This window comes from Archocentrus centrarchus, chromosome 18 (genome assembly GCF_007364275.1).
Source record: "Archocentrus centrarchus isolate MPI-CPG fArcCen1 chromosome 18, fArcCen1, whole genome shotgun sequence".
In the NCBI taxonomy this organism is placed as follows: Eukaryota; Metazoa; Chordata; class Actinopteri; order Cichliformes; family Cichlidae; genus Archocentrus; species Archocentrus centrarchus.
In genome coordinates this window covers 18,405,166-18,423,449 of record NC_044363.1, presented here as the reverse complement: position 1 = coordinate 18,423,449, position 18,284 = coordinate 18,405,166, and the positions used below count along the sequence as shown (strand labels likewise).

General features: G+C 41.4%; 2 protein-coding genes and 1 non-coding gene across 3 annotated transcripts; 2 read left to right on the top strand and 1 right to left on the bottom strand.

The window, feature by feature from the left end:
• The first annotated feature begins 2,155 nt into the window (after positions 1-2,155).
• Positions 2,156-6,767, top strand: pfdn2 (prefoldin subunit 2). Its single transcript, XM_030753460.1, has 4 exons — positions 2,156-2,285; positions 4,309-4,397; positions 5,678-5,801; positions 5,937-6,767. Exons 1-4 carry the CDS (start codon positions 2,205-2,207, stop codon positions 6,126-6,128), a joined length of 486 nt encoding a protein of 161 aa, XP_030609320.1. The 5' UTR covers positions 2,156-2,204; the 3' UTR covers positions 6,129-6,767.
• A 1,450-nt stretch (positions 6,768-8,217) lies between these two features.
• trnas-gcu (transfer RNA serine (anticodon GCU)) lies at positions 8,218-8,299 on the bottom strand. Its single transcript has one exon. It is a non-coding gene; the product is annotated as a tRNA-Ser (tRNA).
• Positions 8,300-8,536: 237 nt separating this feature from the next.
• On the top strand, positions 8,537-14,292 carry b4gat1 (beta-1,4-glucuronyltransferase 1). The gene is made up of 2 exons (XM_030753440.1): positions 8,537-9,955; positions 11,915-14,292. Exons 1-2 carry the CDS (start codon positions 8,852-8,854, stop codon positions 12,104-12,106), a joined length of 1,296 nt encoding a protein of 431 aa, XP_030609300.1. The 5' UTR covers positions 8,537-8,851; the 3' UTR covers positions 12,107-14,292.
• The last annotated feature ends 3,992 nt before the right edge of the window (positions 14,293-18,284 follow it).

The window sequence follows — 18,284 nt, the reverse complement described above, 5'->3', positions numbered from 1 at the left end:
GCCCCTTTGCTTCTGTTACAACCTGTCTGTCAGACCATGGCAGAAAGCTACATGCACCACACAGCAGGAAGAGGGTGCTCATTACCCCACAAGTGGAGTAGTGCGGTAGGCGCTGCTGCGGCGATCGCAATGCATTGGGGGGAGGGCCCTAGATGAAAAGCCGCCCTGGGAGGCTGCCCATGTCGCCCATATCAGAAACCGCCACTGGCCATGGTCTGACAGACAGGTTTTAACAGAAGGTCCCTCCCACCATCACAGGCACACTCAGAATTTCTTTAAAATTTTTATTTGAAAAAAACATGGAAGAAACTGAAATATTTCACAGCTTCTGCTTACCTTTATCTTTGCTTGTTTCTCCTCTTCTTCTTTTCTCTTTTTCCTAAACTGCGCACCTGATGGCTTTGACCTTTTCCTTTCCATCTGCCGTAATTTGCACGTAATTTTAACAACACTATAACACACAAGAAGGCAAACTTTAAGTGGTTCTGACAGAAATTCTGTATTTATGTAGCACCAAACCACTTGCAATGTAAAAGCATCTTTTGGCACCCTCTCCTGGCAGATTTTGGTACATGTGAGGCAAAAGTTCACACAAATTTATTTCCTGTATACAAACTGTTAACAGAGAGGTAGTAGCTAATGAGGCTGACCCCCTAAGAGCACCAGCTGACTGGTTGACAGTAGCATCAGTATATACTGCAACTCTGGGGACACTTTTGGATCCGGTGTGTCTCTCACATTTTCACAGAAAATAAAGCAAGTTAGAAATTTAAAAAAAAATTAATGAATAAACAAATAGTCAGTTCCAGTGATGGAAACTTTCCTATAAGTGCTTCAGAGTAACAGCCTTTAGTTTTCTTTGAGCAGTGCACTTATTTCTTCCCAAATCAAATACCCCCCCCCCCCCCTCCCCCCAAAAAATGGAAAATTGGAGCCAATAAGCTAAATTGCTGTCTTCAAATATTATGCACAATTTCAAAAGAACAGTGACACAGTGACACAGCCTATTAACAGTACAAATACCACAAATTTTTCATAACATTAGGAGAATGTTAAATAGTAAAGACTACATAGGTGTCCACACAGGAAGCAACAAGCAGAAACGAGGCAACCACAGACAAATACTGCTTAGTTCCCTGTGGGAAAACTGGTTTTCCACGGGCAAATTTAATAAATGAGACTCTGATCAGAAAAAGAAAATAACTGAGTGTAAATGAAGGAATCAGTTCTGAATACACATTCTCATTCCTGGGGTTTTGATTAATGCTGTTTTTCCAGAGCCATTCACATAGATCAGACAGTCTTAATCACTAGATGTGTCTGTCACCCACCCCAGTTAGTCATTTTTCAGCATGCGTTTTTTTTTCCTTTCAATAAACTTTATTTAAATCAGCAAATGTAGACATAAAACAGGTGATAACCAAACAGAAAGGCAAGTTTTATTACATGTCTTAATACCAATCATAAGTAAAACAATAATGAACCCATATAAAATATAAAATAATAAAAAATTTCACCAGTAATATAATATTTAAGACAAAGTCCTCCTTCTTATTTTCGCTGAAAATGCCAAATTTAATAACCTGTATATTCAGAACTGAAAGGATTAAATTCTTGGAAAGGAGTCAGCTCTGTTCAGCATGCATAGTTATTATAGTATTTTGCTGCAAACACTGACAATATAACATGAACGCAGCTTCCGGGTTGGGAAAATTAACCTGCATTCTATCTGAAGACCAGGAGGGGGTAATAACTGTGATTGCAAAAACACTTCAGGTCCTATAGGAGTTTCTGGGAAAACATTTTGGTGACCTAATCTCTGTAAACACGTTCCTGATTAGTTTATAGGCTCCGTCGTATTGAATAAAAGTGGTTTCCAGATGTCACAGACCTTCCTTGTGACATCTGGGTGTTTAAAACTAAGATGGAAACGGTGAAAACGCTCAAGGCTTAAAAATGAGGCTTCATAAACAATTGATTAAATCCACCTTTATTACTGTAGAAAGATAATTTATTGATCCTACAAGGTAAATTGCTGTCTTACAGGAGCAGCAGAACTTCTTGCACAACAGTGATAAAAAAAAAATACTGAGACTGTGCAAATTTTATTTAGAAAGGTGGAGTGAGCCTTATTTTATTTTATTTTTTCACACAGGCATTCTGTACGTCTTTTCCGGGGTCCCTTGCAGCAACACCCTTCCAAGATGGCAGCCAACAGTAGCACCACGGGTAGCAAATCCAGCAACAACAGCGGTGGGAAACAGTCCGGACCGTCTGCTGAACAGGTACCCTCATCTCCACCTCAGGCTGCTCCGTCGGTGCACTCATTAATGTTGTTATCGTTGAGCCGCATGCGGTGACTTTAAAGCCACCAGCCTGACTCCCGGCTAGCTGAAGCTAACGTTAGCTTCCCCATCGCGGTGAGCCGGCCATCGGTCTGCTTTGACTCAGAAACGACGGAGCGCACACGCAGCTGGAGTTCAGCCACCAACATTAAAGCGTTTACTTAAAGCGCTGGGGTCAGCTGTGTGTTTCTGAGGAGCGCTTTATGGTGGTTAGGCGTATGTGTAAGGAGGTGGTGCAGCTGCGTGAAGAAAGATGCTATTTTTATCCACCCAGCCCCGCTTTACCAGCGTGACCCTGCTTAGATATTCATGAAGTACCTGCTGTGATGAGCTGAGTCTGCAGTTTAGCTGCTGTCATCAAACTATGAAGAAAACTATTATTTTTTTCTGTTAATTTTATAAACAATTAACGTGCAACAACATGTTAATATATAACAACAATTATAATACAGTTAACGGGTAACTACTAATACAGTTGTCTGTTATTACATATCGAGGCTGTTAAACTTCATCATCATTATTTCTTGGAAGATAAAAAATGTGAAAATAGAAAAATGTAAACTGTATAGGTCTGGGGATTTTAATGATATTATCTCTTAACAAGACCTTTCTAATGATACCAAGATCACTTTTTCTGTGATGAATAACAAGAAAGTTATGCTATTTAAAGCAACGCTAAATAAGCTGATCAGTAGTTATGTATAATTACTATGATCTATAAAACTGTAGCTGACCTGATTCTGGGTGTTGGTAATTGCTTTGTTTTTTTTCTCATTTCTAGCTCAATTTGTGAGATCTTGGTATCATTGGAAAGCTTATCAAAAGCTTTTTAAAACTATATGAATAAAAAATGATTTCTTTGATGAATTAATTAAATATCATTCTTATTTGGTATGACTTGCCCTGACCCAGGTCACAGCTGGTTCAAAAATGTTGACTGTTAGCTGATAATGTTTGCTCAAAATACTGTCCACGACGTAAAGAATAATACATCAAAATATGAAGTCATATGATACTCACTTTTGGAAGGTGAATAGGGTGTTTTGTAAGCAATTTTAATGCAAATTTTTGAAGATGAATTGTAGAAAAATCGCAGCTTTAAATCTCTGCTCTGCAGGGCAGTAATGGGGGATTGACACACACCTACTCTATAGAAACAGTAGAAATAAGGCATTCCATTCAATGTGCAACATGTTAAAATAAATACTCCAAAGTTAAACAGTACTATCTATAATATAAACTAGAATATAAACTATGGCAAGTGGAAACAGTCCAGGTGTCATAGGGAAGAGCTGTGGCGTCTGAGGACCGCAAGTAAGAATGATTTCCTGTGGCGCATCTTTTGCTGAACGTGCTCCTGTGGCTGTTTAACATGTCATGACATTTCCCAGTACTGTCCATAACCTGAAAAGTATCCCTCTTTCAGATTTTGCTGTCAGAGAGTCAGGCTCCACATCCTCAGTGTTACTGGCCTTCAGATCAGTTTGTTGAGTCTGTTGGTGTCTGCTGCTTCAGCACACCACAGCAGAGAGGATGGCACTGGCCACCACAGACTCATAAATCACTCTGAACAGTATTAATTTTCTATATTTCTGATATTCAGTCATATCAGAAAATAGGCATGGCTTTGGGCCTTCTTGTGGAGAGCTTCTGTGTTTTTAGTGAAGTCCACTCTATTTTCATTGTGAACACTGAGGTATTTGTAATCCACCCCATGGGCAGAAGTAGTTTTCACTACATTATGTCCTGTTAGGTAGAGTCATTGAAAACAATGCAGCACATTTGAAGATAATATTTTTAATTTTTAACTATAGTAATTATGGCTGTCCCATAAAGTTATCAAAACTAGAGACTTGTGAGTGTTACTGCACTGCATTGGGATAAATTTAAAGCTAATATGCCATATGAAGTAATTCTGCTGGTCTGTATTAGTGCTCACTGTGGGGTTTTTTTTGTGTGGCAGGTGGTGGCGACATTTCAGAGGATGCGTCAGGAACAGCGCAGTATGGCTTCTAAAGCTGCAGAGTTGGAGATGGACATCAATGAGCACAGGTCAGTGCAAACCTTTTAATGTGCTCTCAACACTTTACGTTTGTTCAGCAAAGAACTTTCATACAGCAGTGTGTGGGGAGGTGACAGTGAATGAAAGATTTAAATTCACAGTGTTGTCACAGAGATGCTGTAATGGATCATATAAACGTCCAGTGGGAAAATAATGGTAAGGAGACGAGATAAATGATCGTCTCTGCATATCCGGTCACATTATGCTCTGATGTATCAGTCCAGCAGTTAGAAATATCCTCCGCGTGTTTTCTCTCATTATGGTGGATGCGCGCACACACATTAAACTTCAAAGCTCGCAGAAGTCCCGGGATGAGCTTGTGTGCATGCACCCAAACACGGTTGTGTTGCAAGTGTCAGTTATAGTTGTGTGGAGGGGTGACATGAAACTCTCAATCAGAGAGTAATGATAATGTAAATTTAATGCATCAGTGGGGAAATTAAATAAAAATCACTGTGACTGGCGAGCTATCACTTTGACCATCGTTAATCCCTGACATCATTGGCTCATTGGCACAATCCTAACAGCTGGCTGGTTGAACTTGATGCAAAACAATTTCATCTTGAGTGGCTGAAAAATAAAAACGCTAAAATGAGGTATCAAATAGACTTGGGCGGGCGTACCTGTGTTGCTCACCCAAGTAGAGCGAGATATCACCTCTGTAGCCTTGATTATACTCTGCTGTGGACACGGACAGCTGAAGACCTGATAAATGAGTAGCTATTCCTGCAGGGGCGTGGTGGCCATCGGGAGGTTCGGGAGGTTTCCCAAACGGCCGGTCGTTTCCAGGCCAAACCAGCCGGTGATCAGAAATTTTTTTTTTTACCCAATTAAGCACAGCAGTGCTCGCCGCTGCAGCTCTTGCGGCCACAGATGCAGTCTGCACCTGCAAATAAAGTTCTCTTATCTTAAAATGATGGTTTGTCCGTTGTACAATCGGATAAAAGGCCTCTCCAAACCAAGCTCCCGGGCTGAATTTTATCCCCAGCCCGCCCTTGTATTCCTGTTATACTTCTTTGAAGTCTGCCACCTGGGAAGCATGTGTAGTTGGTGCATTGTAATGTAAATTCTCCATGGACGAGTTCTCACAGAACAGGCAGGCTTATGATCAAACTCTAAAACTCTAACACTAAAAAAGAAGGTTTTCGCACAGACCAGCTTGATCAGAATGCGTTTGGTGGGATGTGAAAATAACACTGAATGTTTGTTCTTAGTCACAAATATCTGAGTGGTCTTTGGGTGAAATAAGTTTTTTTTTTTCCCCATTCAGTTTAGTAATAGACACCTTGAAGGAGGTGGATCCGTCGAGGAAGTGCTTTCGTCTAATAGGAGGAGTGTTGGTGGAGAGGACAGTAAAAGAAGTTCTACCTGCCTTGGAAAACAACAAAGAACAGGTGATGGATGAGGAAATTATAGCATATTACCATCTGACTGTTAAACACTGAGTGCTTTGGTGTGTAATAGCTTCATATATTGTGTATAAACTCTTATTTCACAATATAATTTTCTTCCGTCATCTGTCCTCACAGATCTCCAAAATAATCGAGTCCATCAACTCACAGATGCAGACGAAGGGACGGGAACTCACAGAGTACAGGGAACGCTACAACATACGTTTGGTGGGAGAGGGTGAAGGAGAGGAAAAGGGCCAGTCGGCTGCCCCCTCCAGGGACAGCGAAGGAGGCGCATCCAAAAGTGGAGCTGGTGTTTTAGTTTCATAGTTTGTAAGCATGGACAGTGACAGTAGGGCCCTTTGATTTCTGCAGTACTGAACACGTAGATGGAGTCAAAGTTTAGGTGGAAAACAGAAACTCTTTGCAGGATAACTCTGGATTTGAAGATTACTGACATTTCAGCTTAATCTAATACACTTGTTAGTTTGCGGCAGGTGTATTCTGCTTATGTTCAGTGTGAAAGTAAAAGCTGTCTTATGTTTGCCTTTTTTTTATTGCTGAAAAAATGTGGCATCAATTCAACCCCTGAATACTTACTCTGTCACACAGGAGCAGGTAAAGATAAGATTTTACTCTAAATGCATCACGACGCATCAAAACAAAGCCGTCACATTCAGCCTCCCTTAGTGACGGTCTGTTTGCCACTGAGCACATTTAGCTTCACGCATAAGCCATGCAGAGAGAGGCTGCTGTTTGTATAAGCACTCTGAATGAGGTCAGTTTGTGTTCAGTGGTGCCGAGCCTGGAAGTGTAACTGCCACACCTTAATTAAAAAAAAACGAAACAACTGAAAACGAAACTGAGGAAATGCCTCCTAGGACCCGATGAACACTGTCCACACGGTTAATGTGTTGTAAGGACTTTTTTTTGTTAGTGTTCATGAATAAAAAACATGTCACAGTTGTGCTTTGTTGTGTGGGATCTCATGTTCTTATAGACGTTTACACCGTACTCATCCTCGGTTCATGTCATCGCCTCCACAAGGAGTCGAGGCAACAGGCATTTTTAACAAGATGAGACAGCTGTGCCTCAGCACCATCACTTTAAAGCTGCCGGTTAAATATGAATTTCAACAAAAAATGCATCATTCCCATTCACACAGAAACAATGAAGGACAGAAAGTTTTATCATCTCAAATTACTCAAGTTATCAATTCAAAGGACTAGTTTAAAGAGTCCCTCTTGCATGGCTTGTATATATTCCAGCTGTCTGCAGCATCTCTTTTCTCAAAGCATACACCTCTGTATCCTCAATTATAGCTCTTCTGGAAAAAACCTCTTTCAGGTGGATTTTAGGAATTCAGACACCTTCAACATGGTGAGTTACAACTGATTTCCAAGTCGCAGGCAGGAGAGAAACCTTTTATATCCACTGTATAAAACAGCATCCTCAGGATTTTTCTGGGGTACTGAAAAGTTTGCCACGGACCGACGGTTTTTCCCAGAGCTAAAGGAAAATCAAATAACAGGAAAATACACATTTATGTCAACTGAAGTAACACAGACATAATTCCTTTGTGTGGAACAAATGTGAGCACTTACCCCCATCCCCAACCAAGGGTAACCCTGATCTTTAAGGAGCCTAACCTTTCTGTACATCTAAAGTGCAAAACCACAACACAACCAACTGAATGCAAGCAATTGTCAAATTATGATTAACTCCAGATGTGTCTGCAAGGTAATTATAGTTACCTGAAATTAAAACTGCATGGGGAATGACTTTAACTTAAACACTGGACTTCAAATAAAATGAAAACTAAACTAAAAATGCGGGGATGTCTTTAGCTTTAGTTTTTGTTAAATCTGTCAAACACAACAAGCCTGAGGAGGCCCCAGTGCTTATGTTTGAGACTGAGATGTCTACGTGGCAGTGTTGTGTGCTTGTGTTGTGCTGAACTTCTCTTACCTCTAACAAATAATAACACTAATAACTAGAATGAACCATACCAAAGACCTTCAAACAAGAAAAATTATACTTGAATTAACAAACTTACTGAACCTCAACTAAACAGAAAAAAAATAAAAATGAGTAAAAGTTAATAATAAAAAAAATACAACGCTATGATAGCTCTGTTTGTTTGTGTGCACTGCCAGATAACTAGGACTTATAGATATTTTCATAGACTTTTAATCTGTGCGTCTTGTGCAATATATCACGTATAATCGGTATAGAGCTTATTCTTGGTTGTGGGGATTGAAGCAGATTGCTTGAGTCAGTCACTCCATTTGTTATTTAAAGCTCTTGGTCCACTTAGAGTAAAGTGAACAAATGCGACTCGGCAACTAAGAGACTATTTTTAAACACATGGTGCTGCATAAACGAAGTAAGGATTAAGGGTAAAAAGCGAAAAAGCTGTCGACGAGGATGGGATTCGAACCCACGCGTGCAGAGCACAATGGATTAGCAGTCCATCGCCTTAACCACTCGGCCACCTCGTCTGAATGTCTCCGTTAGTCCAGCAAATAGTTTTTAGCAATCACATACGATATTAGTTTTCATATTTATTCATATTATTTAAAATGACCTCACATTATCTGACGCAGTACTGAAAACAGCTTCTAATTTTCACCGTGATCAGTTCAACAATTTGAAATAAGCGCAAGAACTTCTCCGGGACTAAATTCAGCGGCGCCTTTACTTCCAATATTACGGCTATTACACATCGACGTGCGCCGCTGTCGCAGCAGCAGCAGCAGCAGCGGGGCAGACTGGTCACAACTGTGTTGCGCTTTGATGGAGATCACAGAAACTGGATCCGACTCGCCGCTTTATTCGTTCTTTCTCAAGTCGAGTGAAAATCTAGGTCAGCGCTGCCACTAACCAGAAAAATATGCGATCGAGTATTCATCACATTTACATTTCCAGCCGGGGAGGCTGCAGTTAGCACTGAGGTAGCAGTGTAGGTGACGCTAGCTGGGACAGAAATAGAGCAGAAAGCGTCATCCAGCTGTGGTTTTTGGACCTGCTTTGTGTACTGTAGTCTGTCTGGGATGCATCTCTCCAAGAAATGTTCAGCCTTCAAAGTGGTGCTGAGCGCCCTGCTGATAGTGGCGCTGCTGCAGCTCATTTACCTGTCCTTCCTGTCCAAGTTTCACGGTAAGCAGCAGCGGTACCGATACTCCGAGCTCTTCGGGGGCTCCGGGGCCAAGAAGAATGCGCACCCGGAGAAAAACTCGCGGAAGGAGCGCCTGAGGTACTCGCTGTCCACCGGTGGGATCTTTGACAACAGCGGGCAGTACCGAGTGTACAAGAACTTGATTAAAAGTGACTTCACCACAAATGAGAGGCCGGGATCTGACCCCAGCTCCAATATCCTGGCTTTAGCTACACACACCACTATCAACAACCTGCACTACCTGGAATCTCTACTGGAAAGGTGGCAGAACCCCATCTCTGTGGCCATATTTGCACACGGCCAAGATGTCAAGTTTGCCACAGCTCTGGTGTACGCTCTCAGTTTTTTCTGCCCTCAGATCCAATCCTTGGTGGACTTCCACTTGGTGTGCCTCTCAGGAGAGATGGCCAGCTTTCCCGAGCAGGACCGTGAGCACTTTGCAGGGCTCGAGGACTGCGCCTCTGTGTTCTCCAGACTGGAGACTCACGGGGAGAAGTACAAGAACTATGCCATAAGTGGAAACATCTCCTATCCCAACAACCTTCTTCGTAACATCGCCAGAGGGGGCACAGAGTCCTCATACATCCTGGTCATCGACATCGACATGATGCCAAGTGCTGAGCTGCATGAGCAGTTTCTGGCCATGATCACAAAGCGTGAGCCTGTAAGTGATGAGGTCTTCGTCCTACCGGCTTTCGAGATCCGCCACGCAAGGAAGATGCCAGCCACCAAGGCAGAGTTGGTTCAGCTCTACCAGGTCGGTGAAGTCCGGCCTTTTTATGAAGAGCTGTGTCCTCGTTGTCAAGCCCCCACTAACTACTCGCAGTGGGTAAACAGTCACGTCCGAGAGACAGGCGCCCTGGAAGTTGCCTACACACTCACATGGGTGGACCCCTGGGAGCCCTTTTACATCGGCCATCGCTCTGTGCCCCTCTATGATGAGAACTTCAAGCAATATGGCTTCAATCGTATCAGCCAGGTTGGTATGAGAAAGGTGGCTGCTGTTTCAACAAGATCCATCTACAAATTGAAACCCACGACAAAAAAGCTTCAAAATAACAACTGATCACTAAGTGCAGGAGAAGCTATACAAAAGAAACGCTACCACACACTGTCAGCAACAAAATCATTAGAGGTAAAACAAACTCTTAAGTCTGAAATCTAGAAAAACCATCTATCTTTAATTAAGAAAAAGGTTATTATTCCTAATTTAAAGGTGTAAAAAACAGTGCCACTTGTTCCAGATGTATGGCGGCTGGAGCGAGTGGCCCTCTGAAGTTAAAAGATATTGTTAGTAAGTCCCAATAAACCAAAGCCAGCAGTGTGATACTTTGCCTGCCTCTGCCTTTAAATCTCTTCATTTGATTGTCAGTCCAGAGAATTTGGGTAGATTTTCATTTTAGGAAGAAGAGAGTACTTGGTTCACAGGAGTGCTGTCGCAGGATCTGCAGATGCATTTTGACAGAAGTCTGCACTTTCTTTACTGTTTGCCTCACTGACACTCAGGCTTTTTCATCACCTTTTGCATCATCTGGGACTCCAGTAACAAAAATGAACCTGCATTTATTTTCCTGATTGTTAGGGCTAAAAGACTCAATTTTTTTCCCCAGGCCCAAAACTCTGTAAAACCTAAGCATCCAATTTAGAGATCAATAGGTTAAATCAGTGCCTACCGACCAATCAGTTCTCTGGAAAATAACGTCACCACTCTCGAAAGATTCCTCAGGCCAGTAGCATCTCATGTCTTTGTTTTCCCTTGATGAGCATCAGTAATAAATACAGATTCTTATACACCTGCTTGTGGCTCTATGCTCCACAGGGAAGCAACAGGCATAAGTCAAGTAAGTCACAAACCTGTGTTTGCAGACCTTAAATCTGCATGTAGACTAAGCCTATATTTGTTTTTTCTTTTCTTTACTTGCTCTCAGACCATTGAACACCACCGAGGCTGCAGCTGAAAGAATTAAAACCAAAACTGTCTTTTAAACAATTTAATCACTGAATTGTAATCCATCAGCAGCGTCTGGGTCTCAGTGGTAGAGCTGTGATATTGATAACTGTTAACTTACACAGTCAGCATTTTTGTCACCTTTCCTTCCTTCCTGCCTTCAAATGGGCTAAACTTTATTAATATTGTTGCTCTTGTGCAGTCTTACTGTCCTAAAACCTTTCTCGGTAATGGGCTCGTGACTAGATTGATAAACCCCGGGTTGACTTAGCCTGTTGATAACCAGCTTCATTTGACCGCTTGTCCTGATTGCTGATGTTTGGTTGAATAAATCCAGACAGCAGAAGGATACCCTGGATATTGAACTCCATAGCACAGAACCCAGCCCTGTCTGGCCCTGAGCTGGGATAGTCTCCGGTCTTCCTTGCAACCCTAAATCGCATAAATACTTAGGAAAATGGATGGAAGTTATTAAAAGTAACAATAGTGTAAAAAGGTAAATGTTACACATTTTAACACCAAAACACATTAGCTTGGCCATAGCTTCACTGAGGATGAAAAGTCAGAATATCTCTGCCTCTGGTGCATCAGTTTAGACCTCTCAAAAGTTCCTCAACTTTAGTTTATTAAAGGAGTGAATGCTTCTTTAACCGATTAATCCGTCAGTCAATCTACTCGACATGAATTGCTTTCTGTGGTAGTGCCTTCTAAACGTCATGGCCTTCTTTTTATATCCTTCACCTTTCCTTTGTGGAAATGTCTGCACACCCTCGTCGGCTTCATCACTCCACGTGGTCTCTCCCCGACACCTCGCACCTGAAGAAGACATTTCTCTCATTCCTAAAGCCCCGTCTGTCACCTTTATTCTCACTCCTGTCCTCGGTACACTGTCTCTTCTGTCATTATCTTCTCTCACCTTCCCCCTGTTCACTCTCATCACTTCCCACCTCCGTGTCTGCCTTCTCATGCTGCTGTTTTATCTCCCTCCAGGCCTGCGAGCTCCATGTGGCCGGATACAGGTTCTCTGTGCTGAGCACTGCGTTTGTGGTGCACCGGGGCTTCAAGATCCAGGGGGAGTTCCATGCTAGGAAAGACGAGGAGAACAAACGCAACCGGGTTCTGTTTCGCAACTTCAAAGAGGGCCTGAAGACCAAATACCCATCCTCCACTCGGCGCTGCTGAAGAAAGACGGGGACATCAACCGCTGATGAAATCGCTGTTGAGCTGAAATGATGGACGCTTTCTTCTCGTATCCAGATTTAGCTTCCCGTAAACCTCTTCCTGCCCAACTTTCCTAGTCAGCACATCAATGTCCTAGTTTTTCTTTTTTTTTTTGTTTTTTTTTGTGTGTGTGTGTGTGTGTGTGATGATGGCACAGTAGGAGTTTAGGCTGATCCAACTCCTGCGATGATTTCAAATTTTGTGAAAATGAGCAGCAGGGAAATGCTGTCTGGGGATTTCTGAGTGTATGCTGCATAGCTGGGACTGGAAAAAAGAAATGATCATTCAAGAGAGAGAAATGCCAGGAAATCCAGATTTTACTGCAGTTTCACTCAAATGCACATTCAGGTTGTTGATGGCATTTGATTTGGGGTCATTTTAAAGCACATAAGGTATCCATCCTATGATTAGAAATCATTTTAAACTAGTCCTCATATAAAAATAGACCAGAGAGACCCAGATTTCACTGCAAATAATGTGAAGTTTAACATTTTCCCTTTCAGTTATGTGGTCTAACATATTTAAAGGCTTGTTGGTGTTTGACTGACAGCAGCTGACAGTACACTTTAATTAGCGTATACATCAGAGGCCGACAGTAGGAATAAAAACAAGGACGACGTCAGCATCGAGTGAGTTTTAAAGCTGCTTTATGTGGAGCTCCTGGCGAGCTAATTCTCCTGCAGACTGACTGACAGCAGGTATTTAGGTGCAGTTTTAGCAAAGTGGTGGTGCATCACAGAGGTCTGGAAGGAGACCTCAGCAGGAAAGCACTGTCTGCAATGGCTCATTTTATACGGCAATGCTGACGGTTTACAGCAGATGTTTTAAACTGACATAATCTGAATTACTGCACAGAAACATGCTCTGATAGACTAACAGCCCTCTGAGAATATAAATTTCTCCCCTGTGGGTTGGAAAGGGGTATGATTTTTCTCCAAGGGGAAAACACAGTAATTTAAAGATAAATAAAGCTTATTTCAGCTGCTCCCTTGTTCGTAAGGAGTCGCCACAGCAGATGGATCCACATCTTTTGATTTGGCACAGATTCCTGTGGCTAAAAAACACCCCCCACACCATTTAATTAAATTTTGCCTGGCCTGGTTCCAGATATTTATGTCAGCTATTCTAGTAATAATGAAGATAAATGAAATACAAATAGTAAATGGGATTATTGCTCTTCAGACACAAAGGGGGAATAAAGTGCGTCCGTGATGCACTCTGACCACCAGGTGGCAACAGTCCCTCGCCTGTCGGGTGCACAGATTTATTTTCAGCCTGTAGTGAAAACAGCAGAGTGCTGTTTGGAGGATGTGAAGCGGCTCTGCAGTCAGCACATATCAGACTGAAGGGGTTAATCTCATGAGAACAAAGCACTGGGAACCTGTGTACAGAGATGATGTACAACACTAGCTTTTTGCCTACACTGTGGAGAACTGCTGTATTTATAACACTGAGGATCTGACACTGGCAGTCCTCTGCATTTATCAAGAGATGTTTTTTTTGTTTTTTTTACCTCTTAAGGTGGAGTATATGATGGGAGCAGGCAGCTACAGGCGCTAATGTAGCATACATGTAAAGCATAATCAATGTGTGAACCACAAACAGGATTGCTACTTTTGCCACTACTAGTATAAAAAATAGCTCATTTTTGATCTTAGACTTTATTCTGTAACTATGGTACATACATACAGTATTAAAACTCGACTGCCACTCTACTTTTGCTCTTTGTAGTGAATGCATATACACTTCAGATAGGTTTGATTCATGTGTTTAAGTGTTAAATTCTAATTTAATTCTCGGTTTGGGAGTGACTGAAGCATTTTTCCTTCCTTGCTTGTAATGATTGTGATATATTTATTGTTTAAAAACTTATTTGTTAACAAGAACTGTTTTTTATGACCTCAAGCAAAAAAAATAAATAAACAAAACTGTAGCACGAAATTGTGTTTGATATGGAACATTATGATTTCTTTGAACCACTGTTAATTTATTTAGCATTTTTGGAGTGGGCTCAGTTTTAACACATTACCTTATGTGATTATGTGGTGCAGTGCTTTTTTTCTGGTGTGACGTCTTCCTTATTTGAAAATACATTCTTTTTTATTTATTCTTTTTTTTTTTCTTTACAATGCCTGATTTGTATTGTTGGAATTTCTAATAAACGTCCTGGATTATTTTCACTGGACCCATGACTGTGATTGACTCTAGTTTTAATGCGTAAGCAAGAATAGACTGTGTTGGGTGGAAATTAAATCACACCCCACTATATCACACGTTCAGAGTACAGTATATGGGAGAAATGGTCAGCTGTGGCTCAGGTAGTAGAGTGGGTCATCTACCAGTCAGAAGGTCAGTGGTTTGATCCCTGGCTCATCCAGTTCACATGCCTCGGGCAAGATACTGAACCCTGAGTTGCCCCTGATGCATCCATCAAGTGTGAGTGTGAATGTTAGAAACCACTTAGGCATAGATAAAAGCACTGCATGCTTGTGTCTGTGATTTGGTGAATGGGACTCGTAGTACAAAGTGGTTTGAGTGCTCAACTTAGTAGAAAAGCACTATATAAGTACTAGTCCATTTACCAAAATGCTAAAATTAGAACCTCATTTAAATTAAGTATCTGGATTTATCTGAACTGAGCAATAGCTAAACCCTCATTTTTGTGGGCTGGATTAGATATACTGGATTGATAAATATGTTTCTACACTGGGTGATTTATATGGGAGAGAGACAACTAAATGTCCTCTCTCTCCCCACACAGCAGATGACCCCCCCTCCCTGAGCCTGGTTCTGCTGGAGGTTTCTTCCTGTTAAAAGAGAGTTTTTCCTTCCCACTGTCGCCAAGGGGCACCCCCCACCCCCCCACCCCCGCAACTCTGAATTGGATAAGCAGAAGAAACTGGATGGATGGCTGAAATTAGCTGAATTGAAGGATTAGGCATTAATGATTGGATGCCAAATTATTTTAATAAAATGGAAGAATTCAGAAACTGCCCTCTTTAAAATGTGGATTTTCAAATTAGGGAAGGTCACTGCAAATGAAATAATGTCATATAAGATGGTAAATAGTATACAATTAAAAACTGCAAAAATTGAGCAGGTACAAGTAGGATGATGATGGAATAAATGTGACTAAATTCTTATTCATTAATTTTTTTATGCAGTTATTCTCTGTTTTGAAATAGCTGAGTCAGGTGAATGGATTAAAAGTTATTAATGTAAATGAAAAAGGTTTTTTTTCTTTTTCTTTTTTTCTTTTTAAAAAGGCTACACGGGCTCTTTGAGCACTTGCTCAAATTCAGTCAATTAACTTCACCAGAGGGATTTGCACTGACATCTAACGTCAACAGAGTTTCCAGAAGCATCATTTAAATAGAACTGCAGCACTTCATGCCCAAGTGAAATGTTTCATACACAGCAGGCTTTGCTCATTTGAACTGAAAGTGTGCGTGAAGTTATGTAAAACCTTAAAATGTGTCGAGGTGTGTTATTCAAAGTGAGACAACTACAAGTTATTAGTGGAGTATCATTCCCCAAACACTTGACCTACTTGACTTTAACCTGTGGTATAACGGGGTTTAAGATGGAGAGGGTTTAAAGGCATCCCTGCACCAACAGCATGTGATGGGTGATTACAAGGTGAGCTGGGAGAGCATCCAATTAAAAGTTCCTACTTAGTAATTAAGATCTCTGTTAAAGTGGAGTTTAATGAGTTCTCAGTATGGCTTCTGTTTGATACGGACTGAATTCCCTCTGCAATGGCAGCCAAACACTTATGGCCAGTGACGACAGAGGAGCCCCTTCATTACGTCCTAATAGAGAAGAGAAAAAGAAAGCTGATGTAGCAAATGAAACACAACAGTATCATTTTGTGTAGCTTAACGTTGCCCGAGTGTTGATGGTTTAGCCAGCCATCTGTTAGTTGGTAAAGTGGAGCACGTGTGACATTCAGCACTTGACAACTGTTCGAGGGGCTGTGGCATTTTGTGGCTAAGCCTTCATTATTGGGTCCAGGCACACGAGGGCAAGTGGCACGCAACACCATGCTTTGACTTTAGACTGACGCATACTTAACCGTCACCAGCTCCATTAAGTCATGCACTGCTCTGCCTGCTAGTCACTTCTTCACAACCTCCCTAATTGCTCACATACAATAGCAAGTCCTTACAAATATTGCAGTAATATCTGAGAAAGAGTGCTCTTCCATTTATATTAGGTATCCAGTTGTTTTCCATAAATCCATGTTTGGTCTTTTTTTCTTAAATACAGAGACATGAAGCTTTGTCTGCCCTCGGCACACATTTTCTTCATTTACTTCTCCCCCTGGTCAGGGTGTTAATAATGTGGCAGAAGGTGTGGAAAGGTTAGGAGGGGGATGGTGGATCAGGAGAGGCAGGTTTGGTGAGGTAAAGTGGGGTTTATCTCAGCAGCTTTGGGGAGTGAAGGCTTATCTGGGTCAGAGAGCTTTATGACATAAGCAATTAGGGTTGCCTTCTCTTGTGTACGCTAGCAGGAGGGAGGCCTCCCGCTATCTAGATTAGCCATCCTACTCAAGCCAGGAGAGCTCGGCGGCTTCTGGACAGTGGAGGGAACCAGCTGGAGGGCGAGATGAGGAGGCGGCAGGGGGGTTCCTCGAAGGGGAGGGGTGGGGTTGGGTTGGGGGTGGGGGTAGGGGTAGGGGTAGCGAGGGCAACAAGAGCAAGGGGTCAACAAGCATACCTTGTAGACATATTGAGTATGGGTCAGTGGAGGAGCAAGAATAGAAAGATGGAGACACTGACCCGTACCGATGAAAGGAATTCACCAGATGAAATGTGGGTGCAAATGAAGAGGGAGTTAGTTCACTGTAGCATGTTTAACACAAGTTTGGAGAGAAAACGACCACAGAGGATGTTTATGGTTACGCAGCTTAATGTCATTGATTTCTTCTCATGAGCCACTTGACTGGAAGGATTTACAAGTGATTAGGACAATTGGTTTAGAGAAAAGGTTCAAAAGATCTTTACATACACTCAACAAGTGACTCGGTGACTACGGCGCCTGAGAATATGTGAAATTAAACAAATAAAAAATAACTTTTACAAGAACTTTAGATTTCCACCAATTATGTTTTATGTGCTGTAGCCAAATGCTTATGTGCTTATTTAATCTCTAATGCCAGATAACCATGAAAAAAGGACATTTTCCTTAATCCCAACCTGACCAAACACACTTTATCATTTTTTACAAAAACACAACAGTCACATTTGAGAAGCTGGAGAGAGAAAGTGTTGGCTACACTTACACACTGAGTGATTTTAATGAATCATTACTTACTGTTTTGTTTTGTTATCAGAAAACTTTACATTTTTAAACTGGTGTGGTCTGTCTTGGGCCATCGTTATTGCCCTGAAACTGTGAGAGCTGAAGATGAATTTAAGGTTTGTAAATAAATATGCCTTTTTTTTTCATTTTCTGGACTTGATTATAATGATTTCCTCTGGTAATGCCACAGATTAATAAGTAACAACTTTCATGACCTTGTCCGATGTCTTAAAATTGTTTTCTAAAACACATAGTCCAAAATCTCAAAAGAAAAAAAATAAATCAGTTTAACATTTCCAATACCACATAACAGAAAAATAATTTTGTCAGTCAGTTTGTTTCAAATCTGTGCTTTTTTAAAAAATGTATTTATTTTTTGTCTTGTGCCGCCTCTCATTTCTTTATATTTTGTTTCCAAGCAGTCAGACTTTCTTGTCATTTTTTAAAGTGCCCTTGAGCAACAGCTCTCCAGGCTTCCTTAGGTGAGGGTATTTCAGTTTTTCTTTGGACACTGGCTGTTTTTTCACTCATTTTCAGTCTTTGTACTCAGTCATTTTCAGAGGAATGTTTTTTGTTAAGCCATTTAACAGTGATCTAATAACTCAAGCATAAAGCGACATCTAACTCAAGGCATGAACCAGTGTTGTGTCTTCATCTAAGAAACAACTTTAAATTGTATCTTGGGCACTTTGTTATTGGCGGCCTGTCACAAAAATGCATCAGTTGTTCCCATCCAGCTTTCACTGATGTCTCATCAGAAACGGTCTTGGTGGATGGATGGCTGTCATTTGGTGGTATTTGAGTGGTGTTGACAAAACTGATGGAATTATGAACA